The sequence below is a fragment of the Tasmannia lanceolata genome, unplaced genomic scaffold (genome assembly GCF_043159265.1).
Source record: "Tasmannia lanceolata isolate RefF3 unplaced genomic scaffold, GAP_Taslan_0.1 ptg000003l, whole genome shotgun sequence".
In the NCBI taxonomy this organism is placed as follows: domain Eukaryota; kingdom Viridiplantae; phylum Streptophyta; class Magnoliopsida; order Canellales; family Winteraceae; genus Tasmannia; species Tasmannia lanceolata.
The window spans coordinates 59,901,337-59,920,175 of NW_027518680.1; the positions used below are offsets into that span (position 1 = coordinate 59,901,337).

At 35.6% G+C, this 18,839-nt stretch overlaps 1 protein-coding gene across 4 annotated transcripts in view; it reads right to left on the reverse strand.

Annotated features, from left to right (window-relative positions):
* The window catches only part of HYP1 (hyperosmolality-gated Ca2+ permeable channel 2.3), a 33,598-nt gene extending 15,633 nt beyond the window's left edge, over positions 1 to 17,965 (reverse strand). The window contains exons 1-8 of one of the 4 annotated variants that reach the window (XM_077367891.1): positions 17,802 to 17,965; positions 14,255 to 14,340; positions 13,704 to 14,113; positions 12,539 to 12,688; positions 10,576 to 10,639; positions 8,712 to 8,921; positions 4,229 to 4,423; positions 735 to 1,033 (exon numbers count right to left, since the gene is read on the reverse strand). In XM_077367891.1, coding sequence (XP_077224006.1) covers positions 735 to 1,033; positions 4,229 to 4,423; positions 8,712 to 8,921; positions 10,576 to 10,639; positions 12,539 to 12,688; positions 13,704 to 13,984 — 1,199 coding nt within the window. In that variant the 5' untranslated portion in view covers positions 13,985 to 14,113; positions 14,255 to 14,340; positions 17,802 to 17,965. Of the gene's footprint in view, positions 1 to 734; positions 1,034 to 4,228; positions 4,424 to 8,711; positions 8,922 to 10,575; positions 10,640 to 12,538; positions 12,689 to 13,703; positions 14,114 to 14,254; positions 14,341 to 17,680; positions 17,703 to 17,801 lie in introns of those variants that run through there. The other 3 variants (XM_077367885.1, XM_077367880.1, XM_077367883.1) reach the window with 3 other exon arrangements.
* Between the last annotated feature and the right edge of the window lie 874 nt (positions 17,966 to 18,839).

The following is an 18,839-nucleotide window of genomic DNA, read 5'->3' on the forward strand; positions in this document are numbered from 1 at the left end:
TTGAGAGCTGTAATTCAACCCATTCTTACAATCCTTAAATTGTCCAAAACAGATGTCTAGCACATCAAGTGCAGTATTTCACATGTTTTCAGAAAACAAATGACGACTCCTCTTCTACTAAAACATAATCTAAACAACATCAATCAAAATGAAATCCCAATTTCCACCCAAAGCACAAGGAGAACAGTATACTTTTACCAGAAGTGCATTACTGGAAGGGTGAAAGTGAAACAAACAGCTCTTTATCTATCAAGATATCCATAGCATATCATTATATTGCAACAGCCATAAATATATTATTAGGGACTTGCTAAGCACTTTCGCAGAAAGCCATTTCGCATCTGGCTTTTGCATGTGAGAACAGCCACACAGGTTGGCTTTTTGGGAGATTTTGTCTTAATTCATTTAATTCATACAAGGTGTCTGTACTCTGTTCTATCAAGCAAAAATCAGCCACGAAATGGCTTTCTGCAAAATTGCCTAGCAAATCCAATATTATTATATTAGCTACTACCAAATTTTAGGAAAAGAAAGACTAGGGCCAAAAAGAAAAGCAAAAATAGGGGTGGGCCTGTAGCTCAATGGTTGAGGCCTTGCATCTCAACCTTGAGGTTGCAGGTTCGATCCCAGCTTACCTACCAAAAAAAAGAAGAAAAGAAGCAATTGAAGTCTACAAGGAAAAGACGAGGGTGAATCTAAAGTTTGAGAACATGCATCTAACAAAAGCCACTTACATGGTGAGTACACTTTTCAAGAAAGGCAGCAGTTTCTCTAGCATATCCAAACTTGTAAGCCCTTGCACAAATACAACTGGAATGAGGAAGACAACTATGAGGACCATAGTTGCTACAATTACCACCACCTTGGAAATCCATCTTCGCATGAATGTTGCAGAAAAAAATGGCCAGTAAACATCATGGGGCTCGGGAGCTTGCTCCGTGACCCACTGAGTGGGATTGATTGATTGTTGGATGCGTAAAGCAATTGCAGCACCATACCGGGATTTGAAACAAACAAAGGCAGCTGGAACTTCCTATTAAATTTACAATACGTAATTAGAAATAAGAACAGTGAACTTTAATACAGAACCTTTTCAAAATACTATCAAAACCAAAAGATTGTAAGCGAGCATGCATACCAGACTTAGGATAAGCCAATGAAGTATACTTTATACATCAGTGCATATTAAGAAATTTATATGCTTCAAAGGAAATGATTTGTTAGGTAAATAAAAAGATAAAAGTGAATTAGAGTACACACGTTAAATATTATAAAGCCAATAGCTATCAACATACTCAAAGAAAAGTTGTCCATAAGGTTAGAAAGTAAAAATAGAGGAGATTTTTCAGATTCTTTTTCAAAAAATAATTTTTAAGTAATAAAATGAACAATACAAACAGGGACCCCAAGCGGGGACAAACAAAAAACTACAAAGATGGCAACTCATGCCATTCCTTTACATCCGAACATGACAGCCCACGATTAGCTAGAAAGTCAGCCCTGAAATTTCCTTCGCAATGATTATTAGTGAAGAAAATCTTCATAAAACTGTGCAGGAAAAAATCTCTAAACCTACATGATGTAGGACTAGGAAGAAAAATAGAAGAAAGGGGAGAAAAAGAGAAGACGAAGAGAAGAGAGGGAAGAATAGAAGAGAAGAAGAACAGGAGAAGAGAAGAAGAGAGGAAGAGTAGGGGAAGAAGAGAATAGAAGAAGAATAGGGAAATAATAGAAAGAAGAAATTAGGGGAGAAGAGAAGAGGAATAGAGGAAGGAGAAGAAGCCTGTAGAGGGGAGAAGCCAATCAATATTTATTCAATAATCATCAAAGTTAATAATCTCTACTCCATAAGGCCTATTTATAGGCAAATAAATTCCATGAAAAATAAAAGTCCTAACAACTAAAAACATGGAAATAAATATCCTAAAATCTAAATAACAAGAAAATAAATTCCTAAACTAAATAACATGGAAATATAAATCCTAATGGGCAAACATGCCACTTATTGTCCTACTATCTCCATCACTACAAGGTGAAATGAACACGTCCCTAATCCATGATAAAGCTAATAAAAAAAGTTTTATACCAAAGATTTGCAGAAGATAAAGCACTAATCTGCCCTTGTCTAATGATAGCTAATAACCTAACTAGCTCTGGCTCAGAATAAAGTATAAACATAATCATGTCTGATAATATAGAAGGGTAGAAAAGCCTCTCTATCTCAACTCAACTTAACAAAGCCGTTGTCCCAAACTAGTTGGGGTCGGCTAAATGAATCCTTTAGAAAAAATTCATGAAGAAGGTAAAAGGAATCTACATGGCTCTAATCTTGGTTCTTGTTGGGTTCTTCTACGTGGATCATTTTCTTCCATTCTATCCTATCCAAGGTCATGTTATCTGTAATGTTCCTAGCTATCAAGTCTTTCCTCACTATTTCTACCCAAGTTATTTCCGGTTTGCCCCTACCTCTTTTTAGTCCATCAATTTGGCACAAGTCGCCTCTTCCCACCGGAGCATCCAAAGGCCTACGTTGGATATGTCCAAACCATCTTAAGCGGTGCTCTCTCATCTTCTCCTCAATTGGTGCCACCCCCGCCTCCACCCCCACCTGTTTACGAATATCTTCATTTTTAATTCTATTTAACCTTTTTACTATAGAGGAAAAGCCCCTCTATAGTAAATAATAATGAAGTATTCCCCTTGGAGACAAATGAAGTAAGTATTATTTGTGAACACGAAAAGAATGCCTCTTCCTATTTAGTGCCATGGTGTGGACACTAAAAGCTTGTATAGTGGTGGAGATGTGAGGAAGTAAAATGGATCCTAATTGAAGCTTTTCACAAACAAAGTGAAAAGCAGCCTCTATATGCTTTTTGCAAACAATTGTCATTAGCATCACCGTTCAATCATCTCTGAGTCTGCTTTTGGACCTTGGATGATCCTCTCCTTCTCTCAGATCATCTTTCCTGAATTATTGGGCTTGTTCATGGACTTTTCTTGCATCATGACCTCCGTAAATTAAAGCGTTAAAGCTAAACTTTGAAAAAGATTAAAGTGGAGAACTTATACTTAATTACGACCCTTCACGAGCGCGCGCGCACATGTGTGTGAAATTGTATTGTGTTCAAGCATTCATCCGCGTAATGGGGGTACAACATAGATGTCTCCCTTCATATTTGATCCAGCAACAGCCTTGGAAAAATTCGGCTTTCTCTGGATCAAATAACAAGGGTGGCGTCCCCATTACAAAGATGAACGCGCGAAAATAAGCACTTTCCTCTAACCATGATTAAGTAGAACTAATAGGCTTTTGACAAACCATGAAGACTTTGAAACAGCATTTCAATCAACCTCATGCTCATCGAGGCAACCATATAATCCTAAAACAGAGTTTGAAAGCAATAATTAGAGTGAAGATTTCACCAGTTCAATCCAGCTGTAATTACAAACTAACGAATGAAGGAACAATATAGCTTGGCTCAATACCAATTTGGAGACTTCGCCGGCACAAGATAAGAAAAAGTTACTGAACATAAAACTTCACAGAAGAAACAGAAATTTCAGAAACGGGTAAGTTTTAAGCAGCAGAAGACAATACTGTGAGCCTAATGAAAATTGTCAAAACTTGAACCCAAATTTAGTGAGAAGCTCCTTTACTACATGCATGAATGCATCATAGCTTACTATGAGAGTAAATGTTTGTAATTTTAAGAATGAAAACATTACAAAATTCCCCTAGCTATAAGTAAAAATAAATAAAAAATAAAATCAAAGTTTCCCAGATTGCATTTGTAAGCTGTAAAAGTAAATAACACACTGCAACCTCGAACACAGCCAATAGCAAGTTGTTTCACCATGGAAAGAGAACCATGTATATGTGAACCAAGGTTTTAAATTTTGGATTCAGGCCGAAACCGAAATTTTGGCCCAAATTCGTGGAAAAAAACAGAATTACATTTTTTTTTTAATTCTATTTTCAGAATTTTCCGAAATTTAGGCTGAAATTTCGGGTTTGGGGGATTTCGGTTTCGGTCTCTGAAATTTCGGCCAAAATTTGAAACCATAATGTGAACACAAACAGCACAATGGAAAAGAAGTAGGCATGCATACAAACTTTGCTGGAAAACTCAAATCTTGCATCAATGCATAAGTAAAATCCACTGCACCATGAACAGCCCATCCAGCATAGAACCAATATAGTTAATGAAAAGAGAGGAACTGAATATACCTCTCCTCTCAGCGAAACATCTGACTGCTCTATTCTCAAATTCTCTTCTAAATCTACCAGCTTCTTTTCATAGTTATCTACAATATCAACCCTCTGGCTGAACAATCCCAAGAAACCACCACGCTGAAAACTTTGCTGAGAATCACGTCTTGATTTTAAGTGGGTAAGCCTTTTATATAGCTTATCTGCATCAAGCTGGATAGGAAGTTATATGGCTGTTAAAAATTTCATAGTAAATGACATGTAAGCATGGATTTAAATTTTGGGCCGAAAAAAGAACTATTTCCCGAAATTTCGGATGAAATTTGGGAAATCCGAAATTTCGGTTTCGGAAACAACCAAAATCTGAAATTTAAAACCATGCATGTAAGTACCTGAATTCTATTTAGATATGTTCAAAGAGGGATGAGCCACAATTGCCCAATGCATATTAAAAAATCAGTGTTGATATGTTCCATCAATTCGTTTGCAGGTTACAGATTGCATGAAAAGCCAAATGCTGAACATATTTATAGTTTGCTTCCAGAAGTTCCAGGTCTATTGATATATTCTGTTAGCTTTGGTGTTTAGTTGCCAATTCCATTCCAGTGGGTGTTCCGTTTTTCTTCAATAATGGAATGATTTGGTGCTCTCTGGTGAAAAAAGGTACGATAAAATGTCTAAGAAAGTAAAAAATTCAAAATTGGAATGAGAAATGGAAGAAGATGATAAGAAAAATGCAAAAAACTAAAGGAACACATGATTATATATTTTATTAGACCTACTATTTATTAATATCAATTTAACATCTATCTAAAATTGACATGATGCAAGTACCAAGGGTACTGCCTCCACCGTTGTAGATCAATTGAAATAAGCTAAGAATGAAGAATAATACCAATGGAAGCAATAGGATATGGTTATTGGACCTGTATGGACTGACCAATAAGAGTAAACAAGCAAGCAATAGCCGCTAGAATTTTTTGCAAAATTGCATTATTCAAACCTTAAATAGTTGTTGTAAACCTCGAAACCCTATTGTACTCTAAGTAGAAACAGTAGGACAGTGTTTTTTTCTCCAATTCGTGACCAAAGACTACTTACAAATTTTGATTACATTCAAATATTAGAAACTAAGTAATTCCTTCAAAAAAAAGGACACAAAGTGTGCACTCTAACCAAGCTAGAGGTGCAACTAGGGTCAATTATTGGAATTCAGGTTGAGATTTTATCTTAGAATCAGGTCAGGTTCGGGTTGATTCCAATTCATTTTTTAGCAAAAGCTCAACCCGACCCGATCCACGTTGCACCCCTGGACCAAGCTAGAAGACTAAAATAAAAAACTGCTTCAACCTTGATTTCATTAGGCTTGAGAGACATACTGTCGCTCAAATTGGTCAAAATTCAAACTTACTTCGACCATAGTATGACAAGAAAACAAAATGATGAGGATCGTAGGAACCCCTTTCTCCTTCCCCTTCTTCATCCTTCTTCCCTTTCTTCCCCTCTTCTTCTTCTTCTCTTATTCTTCTCTTCTTTTCCTCTTTCTTCCTTTCTCTTCTCCTGGCCTGCACCACACATTCCTCAACTTCCAACAACCATCCGACTCTGGTTTTGATTACCTTCCACTTCTCTGATATTCATGAAATTTCAGACACTTGTAGAAAAATATTGGACTATAAAATAGCCAACAAGTCAGCTTGATCCAGCTGTCAGTTTTTTATTCTATAGGCCTACAAACAGATTCATGCTCTGAGACTGTTCTTTGACTGTGTTTGCATTCTTCTTCTTAGAGTTGATAAAAAAATCTTCTGATTTTGATTTGCATCACCCTAATTGAGAACCCTAGCCATAGATCTGTTCTAGTCCCAAAACTTGAAAATTGCTCTCTATCTCTAGTTAGAAACCCTAATTCTAGTCCTCAACCCTAATTCTACTAGAAACTCTAGCACTTTCTCTTCTCTTGGGGACTGAAGCTTTGTGTTTATTGTTTCAAAGAATGTTCTAAGGGGTCAAGGAGGAAGATGTGTTATGAAGCTACGTCTATGAAACTATTCTCGTGAAGTATGGACTGTTCTTGCGTAAATTCATGCGCTCTTACCCGTGGACTGTTACACTTTTGTGAGAAGTGGACTATTGTGCATTCGTGAAGTGTGGATTGTCACGCTTTCCTCTCTGTCAATTATTGCATATTCATGAGGCTATTTTCCTCTCTTTCATAGTCGTTGTGTCGGAGTGCCAGGATTTTTTTTTTTTTTTTGAAATGGCGTGCCAGGATTTTTACATCTTCTACGTTTGGACTGTGGACTTACCCTCTTGTGGACTATACCGTAGCTACCGGAAACTTCCTAGTAGGATGGGAAGCTTGCTTCGGAAGCTAAGCTCTCCTCGCTTCCCAATTTAGGGGAAGCACGTATCCCATACGCTTCCTACGTGTTACCTCTTAATCAAGACTACGCTTCTTATTTAGGTGATTATTTCTTCCTAAAAGAATGTTTTCTCCTTTTGATGATGTTGAAGGAGCATATTTAATAAAAAGAGTGATTTCAAAACTTGAAAACTTATTTTAAGTTTCAAATGAAAATTACATAGATTTTTTCCCAAAAATTTAAATATACTACTGCAATCATACTCTTTTCAACTTCTTATTCGCTTCCAATGAGGCTTCTTACATCCATCAAGTTGACTTTCAATGATGCTTCCTACACATTTTATGTTCGCGTTCTTTTGAGTTTTTGCTTCACGCATTTTCTCTTTTCTAAAGTCTAAACCCTCGCTTCCCGCTTTCACTTCTCGCACTTGCTTCCCACTATGGCAACTATGGACCATACAATATTGCTGCCCCGAGCCGTGACTCCGCTGTGCTTGTGAGAACTGAACTGTGATGCTGTTTCGCTTGGAGTATGGACTGTTGTGCCTCCAAATGGAGTTTTCACTATATTAGCAGCTATACACCTCGTGTAAAGGATACTATAATCTTTGTATGGCTGCTGTGATCACTTTTGTTGGTTGTTGAGCCTTCTGAGAACTATTGTCATTGTCTCTTTGGGCTGTGTTTTTAAGCGTGTGGACTAGTGTCTTTGTGTGTGGACTGCTTCATTGTTATGCGCATTGTGCTGCCTCGCTAAAAGTTGATGTTATGTGTTGTCTTGTGTGGACTGTGGACCTACATGGTGTGGCCTGCTTCAGACTATTGTGTGGCCTTTATGTAGGCTATTGTGGGCTTCTTTAGAATGTGGGCTTTAATGGAGCCTTTTTGCAGGCTGTTGCGGAGCCTTTGTGGGGGTTATGCTACAACTTGTGTGTGGACTATTGTGCAAACTTCTTGTGAATTGGTGTGCAGTCATTGGGTGGACTATTGTGAAGCGCGTTACACTAATTTTGTTTAGCTGTTTCATATAGACTACTGCACAGCCATGGAGTGGCCTGCTAACTTGGACTGCCGTGTTCTCGCGCAGACATTTGCATTTTCATGTGAAGTGACCAGCTATCTTGTGGGCTATTGTGCTTTCAAGCGGACAATGCCAGCTTTTGTGTGTGTGTGGGGGGGTGGGGGGGGGGGGGGGGGGGGTTAGAAAGTTTAGTCTCGGGAGATGTTTCTTACATTTATTTGCATTAATAGGATGGGGCCCATCAATGGATTGCCCTAGCTGCACTTTATGTAAAATCTAAACTTTCACTTATATAAAAGAATGTGAGACAAAGGTTGGAGAACAAGCTCAACGATTTCTCTTTCGCTCCTTTCTTCTCCTCTTTCTATCTTCTGTGCTCTATTCCTTTCTCCATACAAAGTGGGTGTGTAGGTGATCCATCACGTAGTTCAACATCTACCACTTTGGGTAACAAGAGTTCAGCCTCGATTGGATTTGAAAATTGTAATAAAACACGAGAGTGGTGCTAGGGTTTTTATTTACAAAACATTTGAAACCAAGAAGGGGATTAAATGAAGATCTCCCAAAACTTCCTCACTTCTAAATAGCAGAGTTCTGTAAGATGATGGCCAGTTTTTATTCTGCCACAAATGCTTCTGCAATTTAATGTCCAGAAAAAGTAACATAAAAATAAAATTCAAAACTTTCATTCAACATTCTTTTCAGCTGCAAGTTGTAGAGAACATTCTGGACACTTCAGTCACACCGTATTCAAAGAATCAAAATTCAATATAAACTTGAGAAGAATCATAATTGCACTACATCGTAAATAATAACATTTATATATGATTATACTATCTAGAGCCTGAACTTTACAAGATGGAAATTGGTGTACCCAAAATCATTTATATTATAGTAATAGGAAAATAATTGTTGTGTATTTTACACAAGACAAAATCCAAATACTCTGAAATATACATGCTAAATGACACTTAAAAAACGTAAATGAAGGTTCCATTTTTTGTAGAACACAAACATGTAAATACAAGCTTCCGAACAAGTACGCAAAAAGATTCCAGTCAGACCTTGGTAGAAGAAAAAGAAAAAAACAAAATATCAGACGTAATTCTTACAATGAGACCTCGAAGTTTGCTTGTTTGGCGAACCACTGAATGTGACAGGTAGGTAGAAGAATGATATTCCAAAAAAAAAATTTCAACGCTGTCACTGAAGCTTCTCCCAGCAGTCGCAGGGATACCCCGAACAAGAATGGTGAATTGATGTGGCTGAGGTTTAGATGAATAAAAGTAAGCAATCCTCTTAGAAGAGATGTATCCATATTCCTGCAAAAGGAATGACATTCAGTATCTCTCTTGATTTTCTTATTCATTTTTCTTGAATACTTTTCATACATTATCACATCCATATGGGTCGTTGAATAGAAAATAATGCTTAAAAACTTCCCAATGCAATTCCAAACATAGGCAGGTAGATCCAATTTTGCCTCCAAAAGCTAGAGAGAGAGAGAGAGACTTCTTTGTTCTTTTTATTTTTCTTCTTTGTTCTCCATATAAGTTATCTTTTTTCCCAATACAACCCAGGCGATACGGGGAGATTTGTATAGGCCTAGGATATTAGAGAATTTAGAATAAAAGAAATACCGTTTACTATTTATGTTGAATTTCATTTCCCTTTATCTAGCACTTAACAATGACCTAAAGTTATGCAATCATTGATTAGGAAAGCAAATTGTGAGTGTGAGATCACTCATGATTCTAATCCTACCTTCATTCCAATACTCATTTAACATGGTATAAAAGTAGAAAGCTAGGAAACTCTAACCTTCAATCTTCTTCTTGTTTATCATCCAAAATCTTCTTCATCAAGGACTAGTTAATTACAAGGAGATCTTCTCACAGGCCCAAAACAGATAAAGAGTGGACTAAGGAGCATTTCTTTGACGTCGTCAACCATATGGATGATGTTACCAGATCAAGACACCACGAACACCATTTGGAAGCTCTTGATTTCCATGCAATCAAAGTGATTTTACTTGATTTTCTGGAGCTATTAGATGAGGGTTTCAAAGCCGTAAAAGGGTACCAAGAAAAAATCTCTGAAATCCTGTTTTGATAAAATGCTTGTAGATCAACCTTCTACGGATCTGTTCTATTCGAAGATTGCATGTGTAAGGGTCATTTTTAATGAAGGAATTGATAGAAATGCTTTTGATTTGATTAGTTGGGACTTAAGGGAACTATGATCTCAGTTTTAGACATATGTTACCACTCAAATCATATTTTGCTGCTATTTTTGGTGATTTAATGATCCAAGGTGATTGATTTCCGGTGATTTCTGATGATTTGATGATCGTTAATACTGTTTAGAAGGTATTTGTGAATGGAACTTCATATTTATTCAGTTCTATGAGTTTCTCAATAGGATCATCGTGGACACATTGTGTCGTCGAGAACTCTGTTTTGGGGGCTGCCTGGCCAAGTGATTCAGAATTTATCAGTTACAATCTATGTTACATGGTATACCGGTTTGCTTGGTTTAGGGTTCACAGTTAACAAGTTGCATATGGACCTAGTTCGGTTTTTTTGGTTAGTTTGAACTTATGTTACCAGGCATGCCGGTTTGCTTGGTTTGGGGTTCACAGTCCGCAACTTTCATATGAACCCAGTTCGGTTTTTTAGTTTGCTTCTTTGGTTTGTTTTGGTTTGCTAGCTTCGGGTCTGACCTATCAAACATTGAGAAAGAAAGAGCCGTATGAACCACACAATTAAAGCATGTATCTAATGAGAATATGGAATGGACGCAGCACCAAAAACATATATTAATTAAACATAAGTATAACCTCCATCATATTATATACCATCAAAAGCCTGCAGAGAGAACCAAGAGGCGAAACAGAAATGAATTGAAGTAGATGAGCAGAAACCACATGTGCAAGTGAGGATTTTGACACTGACTGAATTGGCACAAATGACTCACATAATAAAGAAGATAGCACGCAACTCCAGTGATAAGATATGCAGCACAAAAGTGAACCCACAACCTGCAAAATAGGAACAAATTATTACTCTTAAATAAAAAAATATAAACGAAGCTAGAGGAATTTGTATACATATTGGAAGTTGGTAAATTTCTACCAAAGCTACATAGGTTGTATACATCAAAAAGAGATTGTAGGAATTTAATGGAGGGTAATCTAGGTATATTTTCTATAGATGTGATAATCAATATTCCTTATTTTAGTCATTTCATAAGAGACCTGATACATACGAAAACAGTCGCAGTCAGTGAAATTAATCCAAAATTTGAATCAAAATCAAATGAAGATCCAACTCTTCTTCATTTTTATTTTCTATGTTTCCTATGTTTTTCAAATGATATCAGAGTGGATTCCCGTCTGAAATGCCCCAAATTCCAGTAACTGTAAAGATGATAGAATTTGGCTCAGGATATTGCAATCATGCATGGAACATAAAACCTAGAATCATCAGTTTTCTCTCAATAAACAATTGTTTTGTATAGTAAACAGACGTGCGCTGCCTTTTTTTTTTCCTAGGACGAAAAATTGGTTCTTATAAGAGAATAATTTAAGATTAACAAAAATGACAGTGGAATTAAAAAAGAAATCACTGACTTCAAAGAAAATGCATTAATTAAGTAAGAAAGTTTACATGAAAAAAAAGGCAAATTGTTTGCCAAATAAGTGACGCATAAACCTATACTGCACTTGGACACATGCGATGCAAAAAACATTACATGACTATATTAAATGTGTTAACTTACCAACTTCTCCAAAAGCTTAAGCTGTTGGAGAAAGGCGTTATTTATCTTTTATACTTTAACACTCCCCCGCACGTGTGGCCCACTAGGCAAACACGTGGCACATGTGGTCCCACTTTGGGCCGACCATTGCATGTGGATTTTCACTATCCGGGAGGTTTGAACTCGAGACCTTTTGCTCTGATAATAACTTACCAACTTCTCCAAAAGCTTAAGCCGTTGGAGAAAGGCGTTATTTATCTTTTATACTTTAACAAAATGAAATAAATTAAGATGAACAAAAATGACGGTGGAATTAAAAAAGAAATCACTAACTTCAAAGAATATGCATCAATTGAGTAAGAAAATTTACATGGAAAAAAAAGAGGCAAATTGTTTGGCAAATAAGTGACGCATAAACCTATACTGCACTTGGACACATGCGATGCAAAAAACATTACATGACTGTATTAAATGACTGATGAAAATTGAGAAATTAAATTTTAAACAAAAAGAAAGGGCGGCCCAGTGCATGAGGCTCCCGCCATTGCGGAGTATGGGGAGGGCTAGATGTATGGTAAGGTTGCTCCATTGTGACCTGGTGGTCATGGGTTAGAGTCATGGAAACAGCCTCTCTGCAAAACAGGGGTAAGGCTGCGTACATCTAGCCCTTTAAACAAAAAGAAAGAAGGAAGGAAAATTGCAATATATCTGCAGCTAATTGGTGTCTGGTTTCAGATTGAGAAATTAAATTTAAAAAAAAAGGATAGAAAGTGCTAACTTACTAACTTCTCCAAAAGCTTAAGCTGTTGGAGAAAGGCGTTATTTATCTTTTATACTTTAACACTCCCCCGCACGTGTGGCCCACTTGGCAAACATGTGGCACATATGTGATCCCACTTTGGGCCAACCATCGCATGTGGATTTTTGCTATCCGGGAGGTTTGAACTCGAGACTTTTGGCTCTGATACCATGTTAACTTACCAACTTCTCCAAAAGCTTAAGCTGTTGGAGAAAGGTGTTATTTATCTTTTATACTTTAACAGAAAGAAAGAAAAGTTGCAATATATCTGTAGCAACTTTGTATCCAGTTTCAGCTTCAAATTGATAGCTATACTTATAAAAAATTTGAGAATGTGTCTCTGAAGGATGACGAAAGATAAAAGTTCCAGCAAGAAGTTACCTTTTGGATCCATCATTTACATTTGAAATGCTGAACTGGTCAAGAGACTTATTCGGTAAATCAGAGAAGTCGCTATCATTTATACCCACAAAATTTATAGGAAGAAGAATGAAGATTCCTATGATTCCTGCGACAGAAAATACTCTCAAGCTGCATATAAGAAAAAAAAGGGAAAATATTATTTCTAGAGGAAAAAAGGGAATATATGTATTTCATTCAAGTGTGCGAACTAAGGGAAAGTTATATTGACATTGTAGTCATTTTTTGAAAAAAATAAATTGAAAGCTATGTTGAAGTACAAAAGATTAAATACTGACCTTCTCCAACAGCTTAAGCTTTTGGAGATGTCAGTACTGCCCTTCTCCAACAGCTTAAGCTTTTGGAGATGTCAGTAAGTTTCTAACAAGCTATAAAAGGCAAGAAAAGGGGTTGAACAGCTAAATATATTATTGATTTCTAAACTGGTTCATGTTACCAAGAAAGATGGTCAGGTTAGAGTCTACAAAGATTTGAGAAACCCTAATTACGTGTCCTAAATATGACTTTCCTTTACCTAATATAGTTAACTTGGTAGATAGTACTGCTTGTTTAGGTAACACTTTTGATTCCTAAATGTAAAATAATAGCGAGATAAGGTGGACAATGTTTTATATAAAAAGAAAATTTGAAGATTCACTTTTGTAAGAAAACGAGATTTTCCCAAAAAATAATAGTGAACTAATAATAAAAAAGATAAAAATAATAGAAACTTCATAGGGACATACAGTGTTTAAATCCAGTAAAACTGATTTCCATTGATCCACATATAACATATAATAGGTATATACGTATATATTATATATTATGTAATACATTTATATAAAATGCACACAAAAACACATACAACTGATTTGTTCTAGAAAATTCAAGAATATGTTCAAAGACTGCCACCAATACTCTCTAAAATTTCCAATAGGTTTAGTGCCTATTAGAAATGTATTAGTAGAAAGTGAACTAGAATTTACAATAGGTGCCTTCTCATACATACACAAGTACTACATCACAAAATAGGTGCATAACTGCATATGCATCGCCAACTCAATGTTACATGGAAAGCTTTCTTATTGTTTCTCTTCAAAGCTGACAATGTACACCTACATTCATAAGAAGGATATATGTCGTTTACCTGAAGATGAATATACGCATAAAGACCACAGCATCCAAGCCCGACATTGACAAGAGCTCCTCTTCTGACAGTTGCCATGCACGTTTCACCCAACCAGGAGAAGGTAATAGCCTTTCTAGGTTGAAATCGCTACTCTGTCGTAATATTCCCTCAGCAACCAAGCGTGGTACATAAACTTTTACATTTCCGGGTTGTTTCCTCAATATAGAATATAGTGTGAAAAACAAAATGCATAGGGCAAGATTGATGCCCACAGAAGTCAACAGAGCAGAAAGAATCATTACTTAGAAACAAATTCAAAACCTTAATGGAGTAAGAACCCTGTTTGTTTCTCACTACCATCAGTTCAACTGCACATACACAATAGAGAGACTCATGGGCACCTGACTTTTATCTCCAAAAAAGAAGACCTGCACCCAAACGTAAAGGTTATGAGACAAACTATACAAATGAACAACAAGATGACATGCTTAACTTTAAAGATGCAAATTAGCTCATGAAATAATGATTAGTAGCCCCCATGTCTGTAAAATAGAAAAAAACCTACTGACCTTTTCAAAAGATGTCAAAGTCCCCTGTTGGGTTCAACTACACAGAGACTCATGGGTACCTGACTTTTATTTCTGAAAAAGAAGACCTGCACCCAAACGGAAAGGTTATGAGACAAACTGCACAAAAGAACAACAAGATGAAATGTTTAACACTTTAACTTTAAAGATGTAAATCTTCTTTAAAGTTAAAAAAATAAAATAATTAAAAGATGTATATTAGCTTATGAAATTGTGATTACTAGCCCCGATGTCTGTAAAATACACAAAAACCTGCTGACTTTTTCAAAAGAAGATGTGAAAGTCCCTTGTTGGATTCAACATTTGTTTAGCTATTTTACCATAAAGAAGATGGTGTAAGGATATTTCTTTCTTCTTAAAAAGGTAAAGAGGTGCTAAGATATTTTTCAAGACGCAGGAGTTACTCTTGCCCAACTAATCCTAAGAAAAGACATTAACAAGAAAAAAATGCACCAAAAGAAAGAAAAAGCCACAGAAAACCCAATGATCAAAATCAATGCACTAAAATAAGTTTCTTATGCGCCATCATCTCCACTCAACACTATGATTTCCGTGCTTTATTAAAACCACATGGTTCGACAACCATATAACATTGGATATGTGAAATTTAAAGGTTGACTTTGTGACATTCTATTTTCTCACATTTCAAGACTAAAGCGTTCCAATTCCACCTTTTCACACGGTGATCCCATTCTCAATAAATGCAACATATCTCTTACATGATGAATGACTTAAATGGAAAATAAAGTAAGTTTCAACCTCTTAAAAGAGACTGCAACTTTATAGTGAAACTCTTGAGCATGTATTCGGGACAAAAATGAAAAATGTAAGGATATGAAAAATAATTTTGACTTTTTTGAAATGGAAAATACTATTATAATATATTATAATAAAATTGACTTTTGACATCAACGATTACTAAAATGAGAACATTGCCTTCAGAAAATTTGGTTTTGCTAAGTCACTTTGAAAGTTGATCTTCTCAGCATCTTTCAAAGTCAACAGAAATAATGATAGAAAAAACATAAGCATGCACAGGCTGTAATAGAAAGAAAGACATCTTTTTACATACAATAAATGAACTCGATGCATACTTCAGCAAGTGTTGTAGGCAGGGGCGATGGCACTTCAAAGGGAAGGGGGGCAATTGCCCCCACTTAATTTTTTGGGGAAAAAAAATATACCTTTATTTTTTAATATTTTTTTATACTTACCCTCTTTTTAAAAAAACATGCCCCCCTTTCCAATCATCCCTAAGATAGAAAATAAGTTTAAAATTTTAATTCTTCCATTTTTATATCCCTTCCTTCTAAAAAATATCTTTTTCCCTTCCCAAGTAAATCCTCCTCCATCGCAAAACCATTTTTGGAGAAAAAAAATTACTATAATTTTTGGCCCCCTTGTGCAAAATTTCTGGCATCGCCCCTGGTTGTAGGATTGAGACATGGGATACCCATATCAGCAAATTGTCCTTCGAAATTCGACCCACCACTATTACTTTGGTTACAGCAAATCTTATTACATTTACCATTCTCAGATTCATGGTTTTAAATTTCGGCCGAAACGTTTTGGTGGAAAACGAAACGAAGTTCACATTGAGTCAGAAAAGTACCAAACTTCGCCGAAACGTTTCAGAAATTTCGGCCGAAACGAAAACGGAAATTTCGGTGAAACGTTTCGGTTAAATACAAAATTTCACCCGAAATTTTGGTGAAATTTTTACAAGATCTCGTCCGAAATTTCATACCAAAACCGAAACGTTTCGGTTTCGCTGATGACCGAAACCGAGATTTAAAACCTTGCTCAGATTCTTCCTTACTTGCCCCAACTTGATTGTTTATTTCCATTTACAAAAATCAATTTTGAACATTGTGTGTCATAATATCTACTGCTCCATAGATTTCCTTGTTTCATGAAACCAAAATTAATTACAATTTTTTCGACTAATCTATTCTCAGCGCACTCAACAACCGATTCCTTTTAGAAAAGGAACCGATAATCAATTCACAAATATATTTGCTGTTACTGGAAAGATAGGCCCTCCAAAAGGCTTCCAATTCATAACTTCTAAAAACTTTTTCACCTATTATGTCAATTCCATCAAATAGACATTTTTCATCACCTAGATTTCAAAGTTTACTCTGTTTTCCATCAGACTTGCTCATTTAATTTCTGATTAATTTCCGTAAAACTGGTTAGGGGCTTCCAAAGATTTTATTGCTGTTAGCATTTCCAATTCCCACTTGAATTTTGCTAATTTTATAGAGCACTTCTAGGATCGAAGTTTGCCTATTTTGTAAGCTTCAGTTATCACAAAAAATTTTGAACCGCCTTATTTTCACTATTTATCTTTACGTCTTTACCACTGATTGTATATTTAGTCACGTAAAAATGATGACTGTTCCACCAGCTGATCTTTCTGTGTTTAACTCTAATTTTGGCCAGCCAAACACTTTGTGGTTGACTGGTAGTGTTTGTTTATCAGATTTAATAACAGTCATCCCTCACTGAATGTTGTACATTAACTATTGTACAATATCAGCATCTATACCTCATCAGCTATGTATTCTGTTTCTGCTTGTTCATTGTGATTCAAATTGTTTATCCCAGTTTTATACTTTGATCTTTATAGGTTATTTTGAGTCAATTAATTTCTGTTTCCTGCATGTTTTCATTCATAATCCCAAATTAATTACATTCATTTCTTTACCCACTTAAAAATCTGGTAGCTGTCTTAGTATAGAACTCTGATTCAATTTCTTCTTTGATACATCCAATTTCTTGTGTCCATCTTAGATTATTGCTTGACCCACTTCAATTTCTGTTTCCTGATTCACTTTAGACTCTAATAAAAGTTTAAGGTTTAGATAGTTTAAATTGATTGCCCTGTTAGTATTTCAGATAGTTTAGGTTCTCAACTCAACTAAGTCTTTGTCCCAAACTAGTTGGGTTCGGCTAATGAATCCTTTAGAAAATTTTCATGAAGAAGGTGAAAGAATCTACTCATCTCAAATTGACTAAGTCTAATCATGACACTAGTTGGGTTCGTCCCACATGGATCATATTCTTCCATTCTCTCCTATCCAAGGTCATGTTCTCTGTTATGTTTTCAGATAGTTTCGATTCTAATAGATTATTTGAACTCTTTGCTTTCCGTTGTTACACACTTGAAAAAAAAAAAAAAAAAAAAAAACAAAAAGAATGTGTATAAAATCTGAAATCATGAAAAAAAAAAATTGCAGAGATCTCTTGGTACCTATTTAGTGGAAAAATTCATCAATCAAATCTCTAGTTATACTTTTTCTATCTATTTTGCACTAATCATATAGTAACCTATTGAGAATTATCAAAAGAACAAAATTTAGAAAGAAAATCAGATATAAAAGGAGATAAGAAGAAATAACAAACCCTAACCCTAGAAAACCGCATTTCTTATGTCCACAAACTGAAGAAGAAGAAGAAGAAAATCAAACAGATAGAGAAGAAAGAAAGGAATTGCATTTTCCTAAGAGTAGAAATGAGATCAAACCTCGTTTGATTTGAAGTCTCGAGTGAGGAAAAAGATGGAGATGGAAATTTTAGTGAGCAGAAAATACGAGGTGGTTTTGAACTCCAAATGGCACAAATGAAGGAAGGTTATGAGCATTTTTATAGAACAGACTTTTGGTTTAAAGAGTGGCCCTCGTAGTGGGGAATTCTAGAGGATGGAGTATGAATGGTGTTTTGCTCTTTCAAAGTTGATAAATGATTTGGAAACCGAGTATGGAACCAGCAAATATGCTCTTGACACGTGTTAATTATAAGCTTTACATTTAGGTTTTTGGGATTTGCTAGGGACCATCGTAGAAAGGCAGTCCGCGGCTGGCTGTTGCATGTGAGAGAGCAGCTCACTTTTCAGCAGATTTTTGTCACCATCTGCTAGCAAAACATGAATACATTTTGATTAAAAATACATGGGGACAAAATTTTGGACATCTTGGTCAATTTTTCAAATTAAAACTTAAGAGATATCACATTTATTTAAAATTTTATGTATAAGTAGGACCTTCCATTCTAATTGGTAGATCATGATGCAGTTAAAAAAACCTGGAAGCGAAAGCAAAATAGATAAAATAAAGAAGATAGGGGCCCCCTCGATCGTAATCGTAGGAAATATAATACTTTGATCACCATTCAAAAGGAATAATATTTACTTTGATCTCGTCGAAGTCGAGTTTCTTCCTGGAGAGAAACCGAAAATTAATCCTATGGGCTAATCTTATAACCCTAAAGTTATAAAAAAAAAAACTTAAAAACCTTATAGGTTACTTTTCATTCAATCATGTAGCCATGTAGCCATGTTTGGATTGCAAGAAAAACATGCCTAAATAGAAAAAAAAAATCCATGAAAAATGTTTTTTTTTTTGTACACTCTAGAGAGAAAGTATATGATTATGACTAATTTAGAGGGATATCATCATTAATTGAAGGTCCTTCTAAATAATAAAAAAAATCGAACGAGGCATGTTGAAGTAATCTTTTTTTTTCACGTGTTAAAAAAAGTAGGAAATTTTAAAAATAATCTTCC